This window comes from Paralichthys olivaceus, chromosome 23 (genome assembly GCF_024713975.1).
Source record: "Paralichthys olivaceus isolate ysfri-2021 chromosome 23, ASM2471397v2, whole genome shotgun sequence".
NCBI classification, from domain to species: Eukaryota; Metazoa; Chordata; class Actinopteri; order Pleuronectiformes; family Paralichthyidae; genus Paralichthys; species Paralichthys olivaceus.
The window spans coordinates 16245552-16266196 of NC_091115.1; the positions used below are offsets into that span (position 1 = coordinate 16245552).

Genomic DNA, 20645 nt, shown 5'->3' on the forward strand with positions numbered 1-20645 from the left:
TGGCTTTGGTGTTGTTTTGTGGCCCTTTATAAAAATCTTTAATACACACACACAAGTAAGGACAAACATTGTACAGCTAAATAAAATATGTGACATGTAGCAATTAAATCAACAACATTAAGCATAGACAAAATGGAAATAAACTGATAATGGATGATAATATAAATAGAATATAAGAAATATAAAAAGATCATATATAATATAAATGAATATTATAGGAAATTCAAACATAATATACAATATAAATTATATAAACTGATAATATAGATCATACAAACAAGATACTTCATAATATGGATGATAATATATACAGATAATATATAGTATATATAATAACAAACAGATAATTTATAGTAATATACAGATAATCTATAATATAAGAAATGTAAACTGATTATATATAATATAAGACATGTAAACAGATAATGTATAGAATATATAATAACATAAAGAGATTATTTATAATAAAATACAGATAACCTATAATATAAGAAATGAAAACAGATAATATATAGTATATGTAATAACAAACAGATAATCTATAATAATATACAGATAATCTATAATATAAGAAATGAAAACAGATAATATATAGTATATATAATAACAAACAGATAATCTATAATAATATACAGATAATCTATAATATAAGGAATGTAAACTGATAATATATAATATAAGTGTGTACGGATAATGTATAGAATATATAATAACATAAAGAGATTATCTATAATAATATACAGATAATCTGTAAGGTAATGAATGTAAACAGATAATATATAGTATATATAATAACACAAACACGTCATCGATAATAATATAAACAGATATGGTGACGACATCGTGCACATCGGTATTGGTTGGAGTGTGGCGTCACGAGCACGTGACGTGCAGTTCCTTTTCAATAGTAGCCAGCATGCGTGTCCAACCAATGAGCGAGCGTCTTCTATCAGCGGCTGGCCAATAGGAGCCGGTCTTTACAGGGAGCCACTTCCGGCCAAGTCATCCCAGTGAGAGTCCACGCTCCTCTTTCTCCATCACAAACTCATCCAGCGAGCTGCTCCTCCACTTCTGACCCCGCCGTGCTGCGCTGTGCTCCGCGGCAGGACGGAGAGACACCCGCGCTGCTTTAGCTCCTTGTTCCTCGTTTAGTTCTTTCTTTCAAACAGTCTCCCCTTATTTCATTTTCCTTACGAGCCGAGTCCAGCAAGAGGCGCTGGTTAGTCGCCGAGCGTCCACCTCCCGCTCGGCTCTACCTCCCGGTGTTAAGCTAGCTAACGCGGCCGCCAGACCCCTCCAAGTCCTTCCATCCGCGCGCCGACATGCCGGTGTACCTGGAGGACCCGTCTGTGCTCACCAAGGACAAGCTGAAGAGCGAGCTGCTGGCCCACAGCGTGGAGCTGCCGGGCGGCAACCCCACCAAGGACGTGTACGTGCAGCTGTACCTGAAGAACCTCACCGCCCAGAACGAGAAGCATGTCGCGGACACGACGTGGGACGCGTTCTCCAGCGACGAGGAGCTGCCGCCGCCCGTGGTCTCCAGCAGAAGTCGCTCCTCCGGCAGAGTGAGTTTCAGTTTCGCGTTTACTCCGTGTTTCCCCCAAGCAGGCGCCCGCGCAGCACGAGGAAGCATTGTTGGCTAAAGTTTCTGGATCTGACTCAGGCGCAGTGAAATAGTTTCGCTCGGTGCACAACAATCGTGCGTTTGACCACGTTGGAAATAAACACACTTGACTTCCGCATGCGACTACTCATCAAGTGATCGCTTTTAGTTGAATCGATTAGCAACGTGGTGGCATAACTTTCCAAAAATACTAACTTGTGATTGTGTCAGAAGTTAGCACAAGTTTCAAACTTCGATATTTGATTAACCTGCAAATAAACCTCAACTAATCAATCCATTAAATGTCCCACTCAGTGTGATCTGTGCCACACACATCAGCCTCCACATGTTTTTTTTTTTTACTTGAGGTCCACACCCAAAAATAGTTGCTGTGGCTTCCTGTGCCAAAGCTGTGGACGGAGCTGGTCACCGATGATTTTGTCCAGAGGGTTGGCTTGTTAATAACTTTTTCTGAGGGCCTGTTCTTTTCCCCCGGTGGCCCCTTGAGTTTGTACATTCATTGCAATGAAAAAAAAAAAGGACATGAGTGAATCTGTGGCAGAACCCTGATCAGATTCACAGGTTTCAGCCCACCCCCCTCTCCAAATAGCCTCAAACTTCACCACAGCTCTAACATGCAGGAGCATTGTCTTCACTGTTGTTGGTAACAACAATTCTACAGCATCCATATGTATGCACTGATCACTACAGGTTTATGTTATTGTCTGCAGGCTACACTGGGTGGGGTGTCCCTCCCCTGATACTCAATCATGTACTTTGGTGTGATAATTTAATCAGCCTGTGTTTCGAGTGGACAAAGAGAAACACTGCTTTACCTGTTGTTACGTGACGTGAAATTCCGCCCACGCTCAGATAATAAAAAACGCTGTTAAATAATCAAGATAGGAGCCTGTTGTTTTTGAATGAACGTAGCAGAGGAGTGCTTTGAGATTGTTTTGGAGTTTCAGCGTTGGGCGCAGGGTGTCACTTTCCCAGCATTCCTCGGTTCTTTTAAAGGCAATAATCCCACTGCAGCCGGTGACTGGCTGCATTCTTCGCAGCCCTCAAACAGGAGCAAGGATTTCCCCTGAAGCCCGACTTCTTACCGCTGCTGACTTTGTGAACTGCAACCATAGTTGGTTCCACGTAATCCTAACATGCTAATAGTCTCATAATATCTTATTGGACCAAAGGATTTGAATCAGAGAGAAAGTTTAGTTGGTAGCTTACATCATTTGAGCTGATCTTTTTTCCCCCTTGATAAAATACTAATAAATTGGAATTGGTCTTCAGTGGTTTTTTATGACACATTTGCTGTTACAGATATTTCAATATTCTATAAGTTGATTTTAATTTGTTCATTCGATGCATAATTTGCCTTCATTTAGATTTTATTGTATTTCTATTTATTTCAGCAGTGGCTCAGGAAGTCATCCTTCATAGGTTGGTGGTTCAACTCCAAGCTCCTCCAGTGGACATGCTTGAGTGTCCCTGTGAAAGATACTGAATCCCAAATTTCCCCCTAATGTCTGTGGTGGCATTGCAGATCTGCAGAGCGTTTTGAGGAGTAGATAAGACTCGAGAAAGTATATAAATACAGAGCGTTTACTATTTATACTTTTTCTTCAGTGTTGTATCATTTATTTGTCACTATAGCCTGGATTTATGCCGGTTAAACGCACACACTGGTTTGATAATGTGAACTGTGTATCTGTACCTGTTCCTCAGTGTTTAATGAGACGAGAACTCAAACAGGTGTGCAGCAGGACGCGTCTGTTCTTGCGTGTACACAGCGACTTAATGAAGGGCGCGAGCAAAACAAAGGTGGTGACTGAGAAATAACGTGTCCGACATGTGGGCGTTGAGTTGTGTGTGTGTCTCATTCATTTACTGTTGCTTGGTGTGCAGAAGCTATGTGCACCTTTTGTGTGCTGCATCCTTTTGTCACATGTTCTTTGCTCAGTTGTGGATTTCTTGCATAGCAAAGGTAGCCTCACTGTTTAACAAAGCGTCAGCAGCTCTGTGTGTTTTGAGGTGTGGGCGGCGAGAGACGATCAATCTTTCACGAGTTCTCCGATGACGATAATTTATCGCTGAAGGGAGAGGGGGCGATGTTTATTGTTGGACATCACTCGGCAGACAAATCTCACCAGTTGATGTCAGGTGTGTGCGTGCATGCATGCATGTTTGGTTTCACATGCAAATGCACCTTTGAGTCTTTCAACTGTGAAGCATATGATATGACAGAGATCCGGTAAAGATGTCATAAGAGGAATGTTAAGAGGTGGTGCTTAAAGAGCAATACAAATGAAGTAAACTCTGACCCCTTCTTCCGACGTAACATGCCTCCATGCTGCTCGCGTGCATCACCACTTCCGGTTACTGACTTTTAAAGTCTTAAAACGGCTGTAAACAATACCATTTCTAGTCAAATATGAACGACATTTTGCAGTGAACTATTCCTTTTTAAATGTTCAGTAAACAGACTGTGTATTTGACACATTGAAATAACTCAGACTGTAGACACAGCTTGCATTTATGTGCTTTTTGGTACAAATAGAGGAGATTGTGGTTCAAAAATGTAAAGTCTATAAGCTTAATTCATTGATATGATATAAATCAACGTTTAGTTTAAAGAATTCCATCACCAACTGTGATACGACACAAAGATATCTCATTGTATTGGACTTTTTGGGAGTTGCTGAAAATTTGGCCGTGGGTGTTTCTCTCTGTCTGGCTTTGAACTGACAGAAAACGGACATGTTTGATTTACAACCTGCAAATATGTGACCTTTGTCATTGAAGATGTCATAAATTATTTGGCTGTCTGAAGTAAATCTGCTGTACTGACAATTCTTCTTAAGCAGTTGCTTTCCTCACTGTTGACACTCTACTTAAAATATTAGACGCGCAATGTTGATTTATACATATGTTTTACTGGCTATAACCCAAAGTGAATTAGAATAGTGCTCAGAGAGTAGAGTACACACCTCCACTAAGGCCCAACAATCCCCTTATGAATTCAAAGTCACTAGATCGGGATATTTATTTGGATCTGCATCAAATTTCATTCAAGTTTTTTCAAAACCAAGATCCATAAATTATTCTCTGAGACATTAACAAAAGTTTTGAAAATGTGCCAATTATGCAACATTAAAGATAAAGTAAAACAATTCCTGGGTCTACACTAAAACTGAATGGGTTCTTCCCTCACCGGCAAGTAGTGTTTGTGACATCCTGTGAACAGACCCAGATGACCCCTAACCTCCGATTCATTTGATCCCAGGTTGGGTCATGAATAACAGCATGTTGACGCCACTCTCCGAGCAGCGTACTTGTCGTAAATTCAAGAGTTGTATGTGTTTCTACACAGTGTTAACGCAAAAAGTAACAACCCACCACCTCCCAGACCATCTGTATGCCGTGCACAAGGTTTCCTCAGGAAATGGTTTTGTAGGGGAGGTGAGTTAACCAGATCCTGATGCATCTGGTCCCATGAAAAGTTTAGATGGCAGCCTGAACCAGGGGTGGGGGACAACTGGCCTCCGGGTGAGAAAATGTGATCTGTTCACCAAGAAGAAAAAAAGCAGAAGAAATGCATAAAAAAAAATACAGAAGAATCTTTACAAACTGAGGTAAATGTCAAATAAAGGGACGGGAACAGCTGTTGTGGAGCTCAGTGAAAGTGACTGGCTGTGTGATTGTCCTTGATGCTGTTCTTCATATCAGCGTCAAGCTCCAAGGTCCCAACCAGCCTTCAAATGTCAAATCCTTTTGAAGCAAAAGCAGAGCAGAGAGTACCACTTTGTATTTTCCTACTCTGCAATAACAAACACCTGCTGTGACTCCTGATATACTGTCAGTAAAAGTATAAAGGTTTCAAGACATGAAGAGTAAACAAAAGGAAGTGCATTTGTTTAGTAATCTGTAACCAATTAACGTGTCCAACGACCTGCAACACAAAATCACAGAGAGACTCTTAACTGTGCTTGCATCCAGAGGCTTTATTTGTTCTGTGGGGATGTGCACTGTTATGGAATTTTCAGAGACGCTGTCTCCTCTCCATGAGGCGCAGTGCTTCTTATCTTTCTTGTTTGGGGAAGTGCGAGAGCACTGCCATGGTCAAAGGCTGAACTCCCTAGACACCACAGATATGAGACTGCATAAGCAGGCAATACTGTCTCCAGAACTCGAAAATACGTTGACTTGTTTAGAAACCAAGCAAACAAATAGACTAAATGATCATTAGGGGTTTAAAGTGTGACCACAGGAGATCAGACTTAAGAATATGAGAGAACATCATGCACAGCTGTTGTTTTGATGGATTCAGATTTTCTCCATGGCCAAGCTTCAATAAATATTTCAGCTTAAGACGTCAAGTGACTCCTGTACACTTTCTTCACTGATGAATTGACACTGAAAACGCATATTACATGACCAATCATGTTCCCCCGATTATTTGTGTGTCCACGTAAACAGGAATCAGTTTGTCTGCTCTGCAGTCGGTTTCAAATAAGCGGGTATATGCATCTTTTTTTCGTGTGTTTCTTTTTTTTTTTTTTTATGCTAAAAAGGGCAATTGACTTACTTCCACCAGCAGAGTTGGCATTTCTGTCTTCTTCCTCCTGGTGAGTCATGTTCAAAGTCACGAAATCACCGGAAACTGAGAAGCTCTCTCAACTCGCTGTCTTACCCAAAAACATTGCTGTTGCAAGTTGTTCCCAAGATCTATTAAAAATAAAAAGAATAAGTACACAAATCTTTGCTAATTATACAGCCACAGAGGCTTAGTGGGCCAGAAAAGCTGCAGTGTTTCCATCACTGCTGATCTGAGCCAGAGCCCATTTTAAAACCTGCAGAATCCTTTAACCTGGGACTGAATGCCGAGGTATCCCTTCTCTGGGTCCAAAGGGGGCTTAAGTGTTAGCATTGCCTTCAGTGGAGTCATGACTGGTGCGATCTAATCAGGAAGCAAGCACTCATCACTCCAAAAGATTCACTTTCTGTCTGTCCAGACTAGAACACAACCCTGGGGTTTTCAAAATATCAGATTTATTTGCTTGTAAATGCTCATAAACTAAGTATTGTGGACGCCACATGTAACTATGGAAGGGATGTGTTTTGCAAAGTACTTAATGTGGATGTAGCCCAAGTCTTCTCTTGCAAAGATAGAGAAAATGTAACGAGGTAAACAAATGTTGTCTGAAGTCAATGTGATAATCAGTTTCAGTTTATGGATTACACACACAGAGGAGTGTGTTTACCTGGTGAAGTGTTAGCATGTGAAAGACAGAGCTCAGCTTGTAGCGTCAGCTTGTAGCGTCAGCACAGCTGCGGCGGTTATCTTGTTGGATTTGGCCTCTTCACTGAGGAAATGCTTTTCACAGAAGGAGGACTTTGTGCTCCGACCGCCTCCGTCTGTGTGTAGTAAAAAGTCTGCGGAAAGATGCTTCGTGTGTGTAATTAGTTTGTCCTTTTTGTTTTCTGTGGTATTGTAGTATTGTACGGTTTGGGTTGTTTATCTTGTGAAACATGACGCTCACATGCCAAAGTGATTATAGGCTGCTGGCAGGAGCTGCAGGTGGAGGTAGAGGTGGGGGTGCATGCAGCTCAAATATTCATTCCTGACATTTTTGCAATCGTGAGCGGTTTTTTTTTTCCAGGTGAACCTTATACGTTCAAATACTTTGTGTCTTTCATGCCTGAAGTGTTTCCCTTTTCGATGTGGTGCCGTTGAGATGCAAAAGAATTAGCTGTAAAGAATGAAGAATGTGTGACACCTGAAATGTAAACAGTTGTGGTTAATCAGAGTACCTTATGACTAACCACACACACACACACACACTGTAGTGTGTTACTCATCCAGACGGTGAGTTACATCACGCAGCCACAGGTCCTGGCACGTCCTGCTCTCAAACTACTCCATCCACGCTGCAGCGAGGGATTGTAAAGGAAAGTGTGACGGGTTGGTAGTGAGTTTACTCAACAGTGTGTGAGCTCACAGTTCAGTTATTCCTTTAAAAGCCAGGGTGTGGTCTGCAGCGGAGGGAGTATACAACTGTTTTTCCCTCCTTTTTTCTCCTCCTCCTCCTCTCCTCCCGGTCTGTGCAGCCCAGGCTGCTGTGATTGTGAAACACTCTGGCCCACATCCAAACCAAGCCCTGCTCCGGGGCCCACTGAGAGCCAGACAGATCGAGATAACCTCTACGTGCATCCCTCACGTTTGTTACACGCCGTGAACCGTGGCAGCACCGCACATTCCTCGCATTTTCAGCCTCTGTCCCGTCTGTGTTCACGCTGACTAAAGTGGACGTCTGAACTGAGCTGAAACATCTGCCAGTGACGGTCCTGCATTGCTGAAGCATTTCTCTCTTTTTTTTTTAAATGCACTTAATGATCTTGCCCATGTGACTGTTTTGCACATGTAGGCATTAATGATAAACATGCGCGAAGTTTCTGGATTTAGCAGGGAAATTAACCCTCCACGCCTTTCGTAACTTGGCAATGTGTCAACAGCTGAGTTTGTAATTTGACTGTACGTTTGTTTCAACAAGTCAGTGTTATTTAAGTTCCCAGGACAAATTGTGAGAAGCGCAACATTCGTGTCGCCAAATTCTCTGGGACTGAATGAAACCAGGAGATCAGTGCTGATGTCCTGCCCTAACTAAAACCCAGTGATGAATCATGTGCGTCCACTTACTGTCCTGCTGTCCATCTCCACCTTTGCCCTGGTTTATATCAGGTGACCAGTCAGAGGCTCTGCACGCTGAACACAGTTTAATTCTGCTCAGTCCCTCAGTCGTGTTATTTGAAAATAATGTGGTTTCAAACATGGCAGCATGTGTAACTTCTATACTCGCAGCACGCTCCAGGAAAGCAGTTCATGCACGTAAACTTGATTCACTCGGAGGCAGAGCCTTGTTCAGCTGTGAGGGAGGAGACACGAGGCTTAATTTTAAGGCAGCTGGCTTCAAACAGAGTAATTTCCTGTGGGCTGGTGTGTGAGGGGCGGCCTGTTTACTATCTGAGTATCAAACCCCTGGAATCTCTGCTTTCAAAGAGCCACTTTCTCTCTGGCTCAACTCATTTGACAAAACCGCTTGTCCCAGTCGCATGGGTTTGTGTGCTGGCGTGTGCATTTCACATGTAGCACACATCTGTCTGTAGAACCTGCATGACATGAAACAGCTGTGGTATTTTCTGCCCCTCTGCACTATTTTCTTGCATCTTTTAAATATGTTTCAAGTTCTGGTCATTGAGAGCAGTGTCATGTGTAATTGGCAGCGTATGTGAGTGTTGGAAAGCTTCACAAACACGGGTGTCCTTTGAGGGAGAGAATGAACAAATGAGCTAAAGACACAAGGTGGATATGGTGGGACAAACACACAAAGGTGTGAACTGAGAAGCCACCTCCCTCCACCAGAAAAAGTCCAAGCGTGCATGTTGAGCCCTGCTAGTACATATTGAAGTGCACAAATTGAGATGTAGTTTCTTCTGTGGATATACTGTTGTCAGGCACTGCCAAAACAACCCACACCCAGAACATACTGTCTGTCCGCTCATTCTTTTACTGTCACTATTTGCTTTTTACATTGCCTGAGGACAAAAAGAAATCCATGGCAGTTCCTGACCTGACTGATGAGTTTTGTCCATCATTATCTCACTGACCACGCTGCTCTGTTGTCCTCCCACAGAAAGCCACCAGAAAAACTGACAAGGTGCAGCCAGATGAGCTGGATGTGACCATGCTGACCGACGATGGCCTGAGGGACGCGCTGATCAAGCACGGACTGGATGTGGGGCCAATTGTGGGTGAGTGCACACGTTAGCAGAAATGCCAGCAGGGGCACATGAGAGTGAAGGCACAGACACACACACACACACACACACACACACACACACACACACACACACACACACACACACACACACACACACACACACACACACACACACACACACACACACACACACACACACACACACACACAGAGGGATGTGGTGTGCTGGTGCCACACACTCCACACAGGTGATGGAATTCGCAAGTGGCTCTGACATGTGAGCTAATAGCATGCCATGTTTGACCTGAAGTGAATCCCCTAGAATATGTTAGTTGAAACTGTAACCTAGGTTTCGAGTAAAGTGTTTCTCAAGCTGCCTGCAGACGTGCACTGGAGTCTGCACTTCCCCCGTATTTTCTCCCGCTGGATTCACAGAGACCCAGTGGTGATAAGAGCCGACGATTGTGTCGGGGTGCTGTAACCAGAATCACGTGATCAACGCAGCAGAGTTAATACGTCGGTGCCTGCTCCACCTCTCACCTGAATAATGAGGCGGATTTGTTGTTGTGGACGTGTCTGTGCAGAGAACCTCCTGATGTGTTGTGCACGTGTGAAAGGCAAACTCTGCATAAACTCCAAAGCCAATTCTCTGGATTTTACCTGGAGGTAATGTCTGAAATCAGCTTCACTGAAAATTCAAAAAAATGCCTTGAATGCAGTGCTGAGAGGCGGGGCTAAGATACGCCTACCACAGCCCTCCCCCCACCCCCACAAACGCACACATGACATTGCCAGAGCTAAGTTATCTTGCTATAAGCTCCAATAGCAGCACACACACTTATGCAATTATTGATTTGAAAACAAGTGCAGCTTTCCAGAATCCCACTCACGAGTGGCCAATAGTTTGGCCTTGCAAGGACCAAGACTGTTTGAGACACCAAGTTGTCTTCTGAACCATGTTCAAACCATAAATGTTGAATTTCTTAATACATATGGTAATAAATAAAAACTAGCTTAGCAATGGCTCGGTGGCGGTGACATTAAACACACTGGACCAACTCTGAAGTTGTACACCCACACAGCCTTATTCCATGCTTCACTGCTCAGTGGTCACAAAAGGAGCAGTTTGTGTTGATGTCTGCATGAAGTGGATGGCGGGGTAACATTTATGAATGACACCTCCTTAACCTTGTTGACAATTAAATATTTGTGGGGAAGCATCCGCACTTCCAGTGATAAATCATTTACAAACTGATGCCATGATATGTGTGTGAAATAGGGCAAGTGTTGCTTTTTATTTTTATTTCGAGGGTGATGAGACAAACACATTTTTCCTGGGGAAATCAAGTGAGTTGGGGAGGAATGCATCTGAAGGAGCAGGTACACTTCACAACTATAACTATAGCGAATTCCTTTGGAGTCACTCTACTTCCCCTTGTGCACACAGGGTTACACACAAAAGAAGTAATTGCGGTGATGACGGAAATGACCTCAATCCCGCGGCAGGCATCACATGACTGTGGTTACTGTCGCAGCCCTTAATATGATATTAACACTAGTGTTGATGTGTTTTTCATAGAAAAGTCAAAGAATATAATATACACAAGTTTACAGCTCAAAAACGTGTGCAGAATTACTTTAACGATAAGCATACAGTATCATATCTATAAATAACGGTCATCATGAACAAGTAAAGTCAGGGTTCACTACTGAAACCTGGTTGGAAATGGGCCCTCGGGCTACATTCTACAGTATGGAAGAGCTCTGATGTCTCTTCTGTTTTTTTGTACTCCAGAAATTAAATTTTCATATTAATAATTGCTACATAAGAGAGCTCTCTCTGTGTGAGGCACTGGGACCACACACACACACACACACACACTCAGCTCCAAGCATCCTGGACCCACACAGAGATTTAACAAAATTATACAAACGTGATAATAATTTAAAGTAACCATTAGTCAGCAAATTTGGTGGGTGTGTTTCTAAATGAAGAAATAAATTGTGAATTGCTTTGCTCCTCATCTTTGCGTGAACAATTGTATGTAAAATGGGGATCATGTAATAGACATGCACATAGACCCTTACATAATAGTCAAGCTCATGCAATGTCAGCTTATATGACTATAAGGAAATTATTATTTTTAATGAATGTAGCTGAGTAACAGTATCTCAATGTCAGATGGACTTCAGTCAGATGTTCCAGTTACAGTGAAAGTCCTTCGTGAAAATGTTGATTATACATCCAAGTAAACCACAACATCACTGTAAGTGATTCGGACTGATTTACAACACTGAACTAACAAAGCTTAATCAGAAACATCCGAAGTGAACTACCTCATCCAGAGGAGGCTGGCCTCACCAACATCACAGCTTTGGCCTCCTTCTGTTCCTCAGTCTGAATCATTACAGACCCGTCAGGGTAGTAAACACTAGAGTGCAGTGTTTAATTTACTATGGACTGTTCTCCCCTAGCTACCACCCGTAAACTGTACGAGAAGAAACTGCAGAAGCTCCTGGACAACGGCCCCGCACAGCCACCACTGCCAGAGCTGGTCCTCGCCGAGATTCAAGTCAACCACAACGGCCACTCTGAAACCGAGCTCTACAGTGACAAGGAGGATGGTAAGAACTAGGGATGGCATCTTTGGCTTTGAATGTTTCTCCCGTTTCTCTAATCTAACTGTGCCTCACTTTTTATATTATCACCAGGTATGTTATCAAAAAGTCAAACCTATTAGACTGTCAAACATAGAGGTCCTTAGTATTTGCATTAAAAAAATGGGCTGACAATACAGTAGGTTTAGAGTGTGTCTGCACTTAAGTAATTTGTTCTCCATCACTATAACATGCATATCTCACCTGTGTGGTCTGTTTAATGACGGTGCGTGACGACACTTGTGTTTTGTCAGAAGTGACAGCTGCACCAGAACCTGAACCTGTGGCAGAGCCTGAACCAGCACCACCAGTGGTGGAGAGACCGGTGAGGAGCCGAGGGAAGACGCCCGTCACTAGCCGCACCCGCAGCAGCCAGCACCAAACGGTAAGAAACGGCTCGGCAGTGAGTCAACTTCATACTTCTCCATATTTTAACTTCCTTTAGTCAGTGTGAAAGGTCCGCTCATCGGTTCACTCACCCTCTATGTGTGAACGTTGAATATAAGCTGCTCTGGAGCACTGATTTCTGCTGCTATTTTTAGTGATATTAGTTTGTTTTGATTATTACTAATTTAACTTTTCTGCTGTTAGAGCAGTTCCTAAACTGCTGGAATATCTTTATACAGTTCTGAATGAGTGACTGACAGAAAGTAGTTGTTATGATGTAATTCTAGTGCTTTACTGCTGAGTGACTGAGGAGCTCTACTCTATTTCCTGCTTTAATGATGAGTTTGCTGCTCTCTCGGTTCTGAGACGCCTGGAATTTCACACCTTAATAGTTTCTTGTTCTACTTAAATGTTGACTGTTATTGGATATGGCAGTTACTATCGGGTGATCGCTGCAGTCTTTGAGAACAGGGGGAGGTGCATAAAAACAGCTGTTTTTGGTTTGCAGCTCTCTCTCTCTCTTATATAATAGCAGCTCTGATAGCAAACACACTTAACTAGTTAAAATTAGCTTTCAATATGCACAGACAGGGTTGTTTTAAACGTAATCTGTTTGTTTCTGTTTGAACAAACTTAAAATTACCTACATTTGTGAACTTTTTTCGTGCAAGAGACAGATTTTGGAAAGAAACCAAAGTTTCACTTTCTCAGGCAGTTTTTCCACTGTTGCCCCCACCCCCCCACAAGTCTGTGTGCAGGGTGAAGCAGGTGGGAAAGACAGAAGCTGGCTTTGATTAACCAGTTTCCCCTCAAACCGACAAAGGACGCCATTTTTCCTTATTGGAGCGCAGTCACACCCAGCCCTGTCTGAGTCTGTAGGTTCACTGTATCAGTGCTGCTCGGTGCATGTCAGACTCAAAGCACATGATGTGGATTAGCTGCTGCCATGCACATGCTGGATGCTTTGGACTTTGAAGCATCCAGCAGTCATTTTGTGGACTTCCCACTGACTTTTCTCCATATCCTTCCAGCTCTTCTGCTTGTTTCTTACCTCCAGCTGTTCTTTTGCTTTTCCTCTGATATTTTGTGTCTGTGTTTCCATACAGGTGTTATTGTAATCATCAAAATCTTCATGAGGAATGCCTGGAAAATTTGCCCCTTACTAATTGTTTTTCCCTTCGCCCATTTACATTTTCTTTTTTAATTGTAATCAAATATTGCGAATGGCCTCTAGCAGTGTGAAGGCTTGATCTTCAGCATGTGATGGGTGTAATCCAACAGTTTCAGATTGTGACTGAGCAGCTCCACCTGCTGTTCAAATGTTGAATGTTCACCTGTTGATTTGAGGCCTTGGGGAAGGAGAGCACATGAAAACTGGTCGGCTGCCAAGAATAATGTGCTGTGGAGGAGGAGCTGTGTGTGTTTTAATGTTGGGGCTCTGATTCGGACATAGCCATAGTTCTCAATATGGCTACGTCCAGATAAATATATCTTCAATTTAAAACAAAACCTCCAGACAAGGAATTTGGCTCCATACCAAAAATAATCTCTGACCCCAGGAACACAATTTTAAATTGCATATCACATGACGGTATGATTGTCTAAAGCGTTTCAGTTTAGGGGCTCAGAAACTCCTGAGTTGTGTTGACGTCAGATATGAACTTGGTGCATCGCTTAAAATATATGTTGTTAGAAAGATGTTGATGACAAAGAAATAATAACAATTTATAAATGTGTGATACAAAACCTAAAATACAAACAAATGTACAGAAAGTCATGGTTTCTGAATATTGTCCGAAGCCAATGTAAAAGTTTTGAGCCATAGTTATCTGCTAACTACATCCTCGATGTGACATCAACTCTCATTAAGGTCCTACTGAGACAAATGGCAGAATTTGGCCCAACTATGAATCTGTTTCAAACTGTGAAGTTATTTCTGTGTGTTTTCAATCAAACAATCCCTATCAATAACAAGTTAATAAGAGTCCGACTTGGATTTATCAAGCTCCTCTTCTGTCTGACTTGTCAGCTTTTACTCCTGGTCTCTTGTGTCCCAGCAGATAGTGCCTGAGGATCTCAGGCCTGTTCTGAGAGAACCTGTTTATTTAGAGTATAACAGGAAAGTTTACGACAAGCCTCAGAGTCCTGCCAAGGCTGAACCTCCCTCTGCCTCGTCCGTGCGTGTAAAGGTAGCTCTAGGCCGTCGCAGGCTGTTTATACTCTCACTGATATCTGCATGATTTCACTGGTCTGTCGGTTCCAATATCTGCTCAAAAGATGAGGGCTTCCCCCTTCAGGGATACACTGACGCTTGTCATCTTGTCTCAAACTGCATCCACTGGTGGGCAGGTGTTGGTAAAATATGTACATTGTCACCAGGGCTGGTGGTGACGAATGGGTCACATTCCATTTTCTTCTTTGTCACGGTGCCATTTATTGAAAATTCTTTCAATTGCTGATGTGGCTGACTCTGTGGAACTCTGTCCCACATTGTGGACCACACACCTAAGTTCATTCAAGCAGTAAAGATGGTTACCCGAAACCCAGCTCAGGTCTGCAGAGCTCCAGGGAACCATCGCTGGATGGTGTCCTCACCTGCTCATTTCTGCTGGAATTTCATGAATTCAGAGAGATCATAGAATTTGGTGGGGCCCATAGACTGTATATAAAGATAGATTAAAATATCCTGGATAGAGGTGCTGCCACCTATAGTGCTTTTAAACTCATTTGGAGCCAGAGTCTGCTCGGTAGTGATCATTGAGTGGTATCGAGGTTGCCAACATCACCCACTCTTGTTGCCTGTTTTTATATCATCAAATAAATAATTACGAACATACTTACCAGAAAATCGAACACTTGGACATGCATCTGTGTTAAGAACTGCCCTAAAATGATAGAAAACACCTTTTGAGAAAAATTCATTTAACATGTATTTTGAATTTTTAGTCTGATCCGTGTACCAACCAGTTAACATGGGGGTGGGGTTTATGACCAATGCTACAGATAGAGGGGACAATACAGATAATCTGAGCTGTCATGTCCTCCATCTTTATGAAGTTTATGGTTTAGCCTCACAGAAGCGAATTCAAAATGGATAAGCCGACAACAAATAGTTGTTTGAACATTTTCCCCAAAACGTTATGAAGTGATGTGTTTCCGCCTCCTGATAATTTAGAGGAGCCAGTAACTTCAGGTCACAGCTACAGACAAAGTATGAGCTGTTACAGAACCAGTGTAGTAATTATGATAAACCATGTGACATGAACAACTGAAAATAGTTGGTAATGATGACAGGGTACAAGATTTCAGTCTGAATCCTGGTTCTTCTTAAACTGTGTTGGTGCATCAGGGCTAATTACTGAACCAGCATTAGGACAGTGGTATCATACAGTAACATTTATATGACACTATTTAAAGTGTATTCTACCTTTTTTGTTATTCTTCCAAACATGTATATGTCATAATCTCATCTGTTGTGTTGAAGTCAAAGAGTCGGCCTGAGGAACGCGGTCGACAGCCAGCTGCCAACCCTTCATCTCCTCTGGTTCACCTCACCAGAGTCAACAAAGTGAACTTTAGCACCATGTGTGACATCTCCCCCATTAAGAGTCAGGAGTTCCCCTGGACTGTCTCAGACCAGACTGGATTTAAAGTCAGCGGTGTGTCTGCAGCAGGGGTACAGCTCCACTCATACGTCTGTGGTTGCCTTCCTCTCTTTTCTTCTTTCCCTCTGAATGCTGCGGTTGTCTCACAAGAGGAGCTAAAACTCACATTCTATACTTCATCATATATAGTTCAATTGTGTGTTTTGTGTGAGTGCAGCTGTTGAGGACTTGTGCAGGGACAGTTGTGTAACAGTTGGTTGGTGTGGTCGGACCTCCTTGACACACAGTCACTCACGTTGTTTGTGATCAGGAGGAGTGTGGCCCTCCAGACATCCAGCTGCATAAAAGGAGGCAGGAGAAAATCACCAGCTTCCTGTCCACGTGCAGCCCTATGAGGACACACAACTACACATCCACTCTGTCAGACGATGTGTTAGTGAGACAGGTAGACTGTTGCACGAGAGAGACCCTGCTCTGTTTCACGTGGTTCAGTGGTAAATGGTGGTTGGCCTAGTACTTTTGTGTTAAGTGATCACATGGTGAGAATTGTGTATCATCAGACGAGGGGCCCTCTGCTGGTTCACACATGCACCTGCAGTGATTTAATGGGGATCATTTTTCTTTTTTCATCTGAATCCGTTAAAAGTCAATTAAAACAAGAAGAGAGATGCCTTCATGAATCAGTGGCTTTTGCACTTTAATGATTGCTCATCTTTGTTTTGTGTAGGTGGAGAAGATCACAGCCAGCGACCAAAACCCAAAAGTGGAGGAGAAGGATGTTCTGAGGGAGCTGTACCCCAGTGACTTCAACAGTCCAACAGGAATCAAGTACGTGTTTTCACCTAATTAGTTCATAATTCTTTAATGTTTAGCCTGACCGGATTAAACCTCCTGGTTTTGTCTTAATCCATGCTAAGGAAAGTCATCGGTCACATCTGTTAATAAACTGAAATAAACTGCTGTAATATTACATTTAAATCATGTTCTAATGAACTGAATCAAAGCAGAACCACTGCTTCTTTTAATCTGAAGCAAACGGCTCGTGTCTGGCAGGACGTATCCATGCAGCTACCAACTAACAGCTACCATGTTCACTTGCAGATGCCAGCAGTCTAATAGGCTGAGTCACTGGGCTAACTGTCAGCTGCTAGCTGTTATTTCACTACCTTACAGTAAATAGTAAATGCTCATATTTTCAGTTTCTTACAGGTATGAACAAAATTTACGAGTGGTCCAGACCAGTTGTAGGAGTCACAATAAATGAATCTGTTATTCAAACCATGGTTCTAATGGATCATATATTTCATTAGTTTGAAGCAACTACAAATATATAAGAAAATAACACCCCATCACTACAATTCAACTTAATTGATAAATTAAATGTATAACTGTACCTGCACATTTCCTTTCTGATTAAAAAAACAGTGCAGTCGTTTTGGGCAAGGCGCACACAGAGATGTCCGGCTGGGTCAGTCGTGGCCATTTAAATTATTTTCTGATCTTTTCCTGAAATTCACCATTTTCTCCAGATGACTGATGTTGAACTCTTTGCCTCGTGACACCTCTAGTCTACCAACAGACAAGACAGGATACAGCGAGCATCATAAATGCCCTCGTACCATGGCAGAGTGCAGTTAATGTAAAGATCAGGTGGATGTTTCTTGCCAAAGCTTGTTGCTGCTCTGCACAGCGATGAGATGGCATGTCAAATAATTTGAACCTGCTGCATATTGTGTCATAATGCAATGAATGAAGGTGTTCCATTGCAGAAAACATGCCAGTACAAACATCACTTATTATTGCATGTATTTTTTTCCATCCATATCAGTGACTTTACCTTGATCTTCTCCTGTTGCAGTCATTGGCAACATATGGCATATGACATTTGGGCCAGGAATTTTAGCCTTATGCTATATTTGGCACGTTGAACATGCACATTTGCTATCCCCATGCTCACTTACTGAAATACACACAGGTGGCATTTACCGTGTATACATAGGTCATTTACACACTTTTCTGAAGATGGAAGCGTTTCTGTAATCTCCAATTGTTGGAGAAATTTAAGATTTAAAATACGAACATGTTCTTGCATGAGGTATTCTACAATGACTCTAAAATCCTCTTAAATTGATTGTTGCAGCGCCACCTGTCGGCGACCCATCCGCGGAGCTGCCGGTCGCCCGGTGAAGCCCAGTGACCTGTGGAATGACGAAAATGGCCTCTTCTCTCCAAAATTAACCAAGACCAGCAGCTCATCCTCCTACACAGAGAGCCGCACTGTCAACAGAGTCACCGGCCTGCCCCCCTCCGCCACCTCCCCCTCCTCTGCCAGGCTCCTGTCTGCAGCTCCCCCTGCAGGTCAGACCAAAGCAGTGCGCTCCGGCATGTCTCTGTGGATTAAGCTGTTCCTGCTAGCCATCGTGGCTGCCTTCCTGTTCTTGGTCTACCAGGCCATGGAGACCAACAGCATCAGCCCTTTTGTAGCCCCAGACAAAGAAGTGGCCAGTGGTAGCACAAAATAGAGAGCACAGTGTCTGATGGGAAAGAGAAGCCCAGTTGCTCCTATGTTTTTCCTTTTTTTTTTTTTTTTTTAAAGTGTGAATCTGCATTGTAGCCATTTTGTTGACGGGTGCTGTGAAGTTACCTCTGACATCATCAACCCTATGTCGTAGTTTCCTTCTTTGTTTTCCTTCATGCCGGAATCAGTTTTCATTGAATCCCTAAAGAGGCGCGACAACAGTTTCAGAGACGTTTCCAAGGATCTCCATGACATGTGAAAAGACAGTACAGCATCTGCAATTGTTATTTTGGTCCACCCATGACCCTCGACCTCACCGTCCTTGAGGTTACAACAAAGCCAGCCACCAGTCAACTTTTAGAGACACAAACACAGTAGGCATCACTAAAATATGTGGACTCACTTTTTATTACCTTGTTTTATTTCAGACTTGCAGTGTGCATGAGTGTTTGTGTGTGTGTGTGTGTGAGTGAGTGTACTGAATGTATGAGATACTCTTTTCACTCTTTGCCTTGGGTTTTGTCTCTGTTAGTCATAAAAGGCCTTGAAGATGGAATCTGAACCTGTAATGTTTTGTACTTGACCATCTTTGTTAATGAGACAGGGAGGCTTGTTATTGTAACCCAAATACTTCTAAATCTTCTCAAACATTATGCCAATATTTTCTTAATGTTCTCTTATATTAAAATTGAATGTCCCAGTGTATTCTACTTTATTATGTATCCACTGTCACAAATATTAAACATCTACTCAATAAACTATGAAGTTGTTTGTGTGCCTGAAAGAGCTTGTTATTCGTGAGCAAGCTGTTTTTGCAGTGTACTTTGTACAAGCTTCAATTGGAAAAAAACATTTCTCACATACCTGTGGTCATATGGAGCCATGCACATAGGTTACTACATCTACTTAAGAAGTTATGTTTTCATCCCTGTCTGTTGGTTGCTTTGAGAATATACGTAGGACTAGATGGTGAATATCCCTTCTACGGTTGAAGGTCTTGTTACTACGCAAGATTACACAAAAACAATCAAACAGATTTTCACAAAACTCATTGGAAGGATGACGTATGGGTCAGGGAAGAACCCAGTTATATTTATTTCATCCTTCTGTGACATTGCCAGATCACTCGTGAGGTCATTCTTTTAACCTTGCGTTGCCTGAGCAGAGCAGCCAACTTAGTTAAAGGCCCACTCCACCACGGACATGAGATTTTCTGCGCTTTTGCCTTCTGGCAGACGTTTCCATCACATCATGGACAAATGTTTCTACCCCACTGCCATACGGTTGTATGGAACACTGCCAAATACAGATGCTGACCTCAGCCCACTTTCCACTTGACTACTTGCACTGACACAATGCTGCAATGTTTACAGTTCATATGTGTAATTTGAACAGTTTTTAACAGTGCAATACCTTCTTCCTCAAACCTCTAAGTAATAACATTAGCAAACGTAGCACTTTTCCAAAAAAAAAAAAGCTTCACAGTCGTAGAAACAGAAAATACATGCAGTACGATTACAAATTTGAGGGCAAGACAATGCATGAGTTAAAGTATACCAAAGCGGGGTTGAAAGAATTATGATTAGAAACAACAAAATAATGCATTTTTAAGAGTTTTAAAAAAAAGTCGTATTGTCTAAACTACACCGCAATAATCGATCTGTATGTATGTGCAATATGTGGTGTCTGCCATTTCAGGAAATTATGAGTTTTACAGGAATAATAATGTATTTATAGGAATTTCTATATATATATATATAATTTCTATGCATTTTCTGTGCAGGGACCTAAGTGATCAGCTCTTAAGGGGGGCTTCGCTCTTAAGGGGGGCTTCGCTCTCAGCCGCATTAGTCGAGACAATAATAGAAACAGCTTAGTCCACTTAATGTTCCACTCTGTCATTCTGTTTCACACACTCATCCCTCTTCTACATAACACACACACTCATTCATTCATTCATTCATTTGAGGGAGAAACTCAAACTCTGCTGTGCGATGATCCCCCTCTCCAGTCCCCTGTAAGCCCCGCCTTCATGTAAATCACCAACGAGGTAATGTGATTGGACCGGAGGCGTTGACTGACAAGCCCCTCGA

The 20645-nt window shown here is 42.4% G+C and overlaps 1 protein-coding gene and 1 long non-coding RNA gene across 3 annotated transcripts; one reads left to right on the top strand and one right to left on the bottom strand.

Moving 5' to 3' along the window:
- Positions 1-5: 5 nt before the first annotated feature.
- Positions 6-19313, top strand: tmpoa (thymopoietin a). Its single transcript, XM_069519370.1, has 10 exons — positions 6-594; positions 784-1565; positions 9298-9415; positions 11860-12009; positions 12297-12427; positions 14490-14618; positions 15914-16105; positions 16345-16479; positions 16762-16862; positions 18175-19313. Exons 2-10 carry the CDS (start codon positions 1323-1325, stop codon positions 18554-18556), a joined length of 1581 nt encoding a protein of 526 aa, XP_069375471.1. The 5' UTR covers positions 6-594; positions 784-1322; the 3' UTR covers positions 18557-19313.
- Positions 1156-9290, bottom strand: LOC138406731 (uncharacterized). 2 transcript variants are annotated; one of them, XR_011240072.1, is made up of 3 exons: positions 8304-9290; positions 6192-6331; positions 1156-5167 (listed from the first exon to the last, which is right to left on the bottom strand). It is a non-coding gene; the product is annotated as an uncharacterized lncRNA (long non-coding RNA). The 2 variants fall into 2 exon arrangements; XR_011240071.1 differs by having other exon boundaries at positions 6192-9290.
- Positions 19314-20645: the final 1332 nt, after the last annotated feature.